Source organism: Lissotriton helveticus, chromosome 1_1 (genome assembly GCF_964261635.1).
Source record: "Lissotriton helveticus chromosome 1_1, aLisHel1.1, whole genome shotgun sequence".
Lineage (NCBI taxonomy): Eukaryota > Metazoa > Chordata > Amphibia > Caudata > Salamandridae > Lissotriton > Lissotriton helveticus.
In genome coordinates this window covers 241,956,982-241,959,600 of record NC_136057.1, presented here as the reverse complement: position 1 = coordinate 241,959,600, position 2,619 = coordinate 241,956,982, and the positions used below count along the sequence as shown (strand labels likewise).

Below are 2,619 nucleotides of genomic sequence, written 5' to 3'. Positions count from 1 at the left end.
CCCCCAGGGCAATTGTTTTCACAGTGCAGGTGGCACCCCCTGCAATTTCAAAGGGGATTAGAGATCCCCTTGCAAGCGAGTGCAGTGAGTGACTGTACCCACCTCCAAGGGGATGTCTCAGGGGTCAATGGGACCCCCTTTACCGCCTATCAGTATTGTATAATACCAAAGTGTCCTGGGGGCACACGAATCAGGAACAAAAGCCTATTGCACCCCTGGGGCACCTTATGTAATACGGCCCCTGTAGTAATGGCCATCAACACATTCTATCAACCATACACGCTTTGCTTACAAACGTACAATATTTATACCAATAAATAACATAACTATTGATATTCAGTAGTGTGTTCTAGAATTTCACATCTCTATATACCTTCTTCTTTCCTTTCAGGATCTATTGTTGACAACCATGCCAACTGTCAACAGCACCCGTGTGATGCAGTTCATTCTTTTAGGACTCACAGAAGATCCAGCACTTCAAGTTCCTCTGTTCTGTTTCTTCCTCCTGGTCTACAGCATTACCCTTCTTTGCAATATTGGGATCATGCTATTGATCACAATGAACCATAACCTTCACAGCCCCATGTACTTCTTCCTCTTTAGTTTGGCCTTTGTAGACATCTCCTTTTCCTCTGTAGCTGTCCCCAACATGTTGGTCAACTTCCTATGGATGCAGAAGAAAATTTCTTTTACAGGGTGTGCAATACAGATGTTTTTATCATATGTAGTTGGAAGTTCAGATGTTTTTATGATGGCATTGATGGCCTATGATCGGTACACAGCTATCTGTAACCCCTTGCTCTATCCTGTCATAATGAACAATAGAACCTGCCTCTATCTTCTTGTTAGCATAGCTGTAATTGCGATCATCAATTCACTAACACATGCTGTTTTTACCTTTACGCTGCCCTTTTGCAAGGACAATAAGATCAGTCATTTCTTCTGTGATGTCCCTGCACTCTTGAAGCTCGCCTGCTCCGATACCACCATCAATGAAGTGGTGCTAATTTCAATGGCAGGTGGACTCATAGTGATATCTCTAATCATCGTCCTTATATCATACGTCTATATAGTGTCTGCCATTCTTAGAATAAGTTCCTCTGAGGGGAGAAAGAAGACCTTCTCCACCTGTTCCTCTCATTTTGTCTGTGTCACGTTATTTTTTGGCACACTTATTTTTATGTACGCCAAGCCCAGTGCAAGCCACTCAATGGCCAAGGACAATGTGGCATCCGTCTTCTATATGATAATAATTCCTATGCTTAATCCGCTAATTTACAGCTTTAGAAACCAGGAGATAAAGCAAGCGCTGAGGAAAGGGTTAGGAAAGACCAGTGCCTCGAAATAGAGAAAAACAAAAACATGTTCTTGTGTTATTTTACATCAGCTCTCAACAAGCATTGTACTCAGGTGCCTCCATTCTGAGACTTCCGTTTGGGCCTCTCACTTATTTTTTTTTTGTGAGTTTGGGTTGTTTCCTATAATGGCAACATTATTGAGCACAAACATGTTTTTATTGTAAAAATAAATAGGAATACGTAGACATCAACCTGTCAGTCCTTTTTGAATTCAAGGCTTTTGGTTCAACATGAAAAACAGGAATAAAACGCAGTGTTCTGTTACATTAATGCAACCTAGAATATTCACGTCTATTAAAATGTACAACATTTGTGCATGGTTACCTACTTGTCGATCTCGCTGCATTTGTTCACACAAGATATAAAAGAGTTTCCACATGCTATTGTGCCCTGTCTGGCTTCAATGTGCTAACCCATGCAAACACAGGTACAAACACCTGCACTTTGCATGTGTTTTACATAAAACCGAATGTATTGAGTTTAACCTTGTTAGCTCTCTCTGTACTAGCCACTGGAGACGTAGTTTCAATAGGTTGCGTATATACTGGCAGGAAGTGGCAGTGTTGGACTGCACTCTTCTCCGGGGTAGCTGTGTCAGGTAGCTCTCTTTGAAAAGACAAATATATGATTATATTTGTATTTTCTGATATGAAATGTATAAGCAGAAAAGAAGTGACTTCAGAAGGAGACAGAGCAGTGGTAGTTCCTAGGCATTGAATCGAGGATTGTTGCAGGGTTGCATCATGTTGCTAGTGAGCAGAAATTGCTTGACTTTTGAATGGTAAAGTGTTAATAATAATATGTTTCTCCTTATAGCACTGCTGTCAATATTACCATCTATAAATAACAGATTATGCTATAATCCAAACGTGTGAGACTGCTTTTGCAGGTTCAGCTTTGTCATGATTCGAAATTGTGACGAGCAGCTCACAGTCGATATTAAACTCACAAAGTAAAATTACCTAAATTGGAGGGATTGCCCTCCCTGATATCCAGTTATATTATTGGGCGGCCCAACTAAAGATTATCAATCAGTGGCTGCACGCCCCTCAGGGACAACCGGCATTTCAGGCGGATAGATATGATTTAGGGGAGCCACTAGATAGAAGAGGTGCCTCAGCCGTAATCGGCCCAACGGCTCACACAGTCAGACTCTGGTACGTGGCTCAAGCCCGTCTTAAATGTACGGACGTAATTACTCAAATTATGCCACTTTGGTCGTCTTGTCAGCTGGGCAACCTGCGCACTCCTAAAGGCTTTG

The 2,619-nt window shown here is 41.7% G+C and overlaps 1 protein-coding gene across 1 annotated transcript; it reads left to right on the top strand.

Moving 5' to 3' along the window:
* Positions 1-409: 409 nt before the first annotated feature.
* Positions 410-1,348, top strand: LOC144761445 (olfactory receptor 5AP2-like). Its single transcript, XM_078646812.1, has one exon. The coding sequence runs from the start codon at positions 410-412 to the stop codon at positions 1,346-1,348; it is 939 nt and encodes a 312-aa protein (XP_078502938.1).
* Positions 1,349-2,619: the final 1,271 nt, after the last annotated feature.

Bases quoted from the DNA above. Each gene is read 5' to 3' on its own strand.
- LOC144761445 (XM_078646812.1), top strand. From the start codon at position 410: ATGCCAACTGTCAACAGCACCCGTGTGATGCAGTTCATTCTTTTAGGA.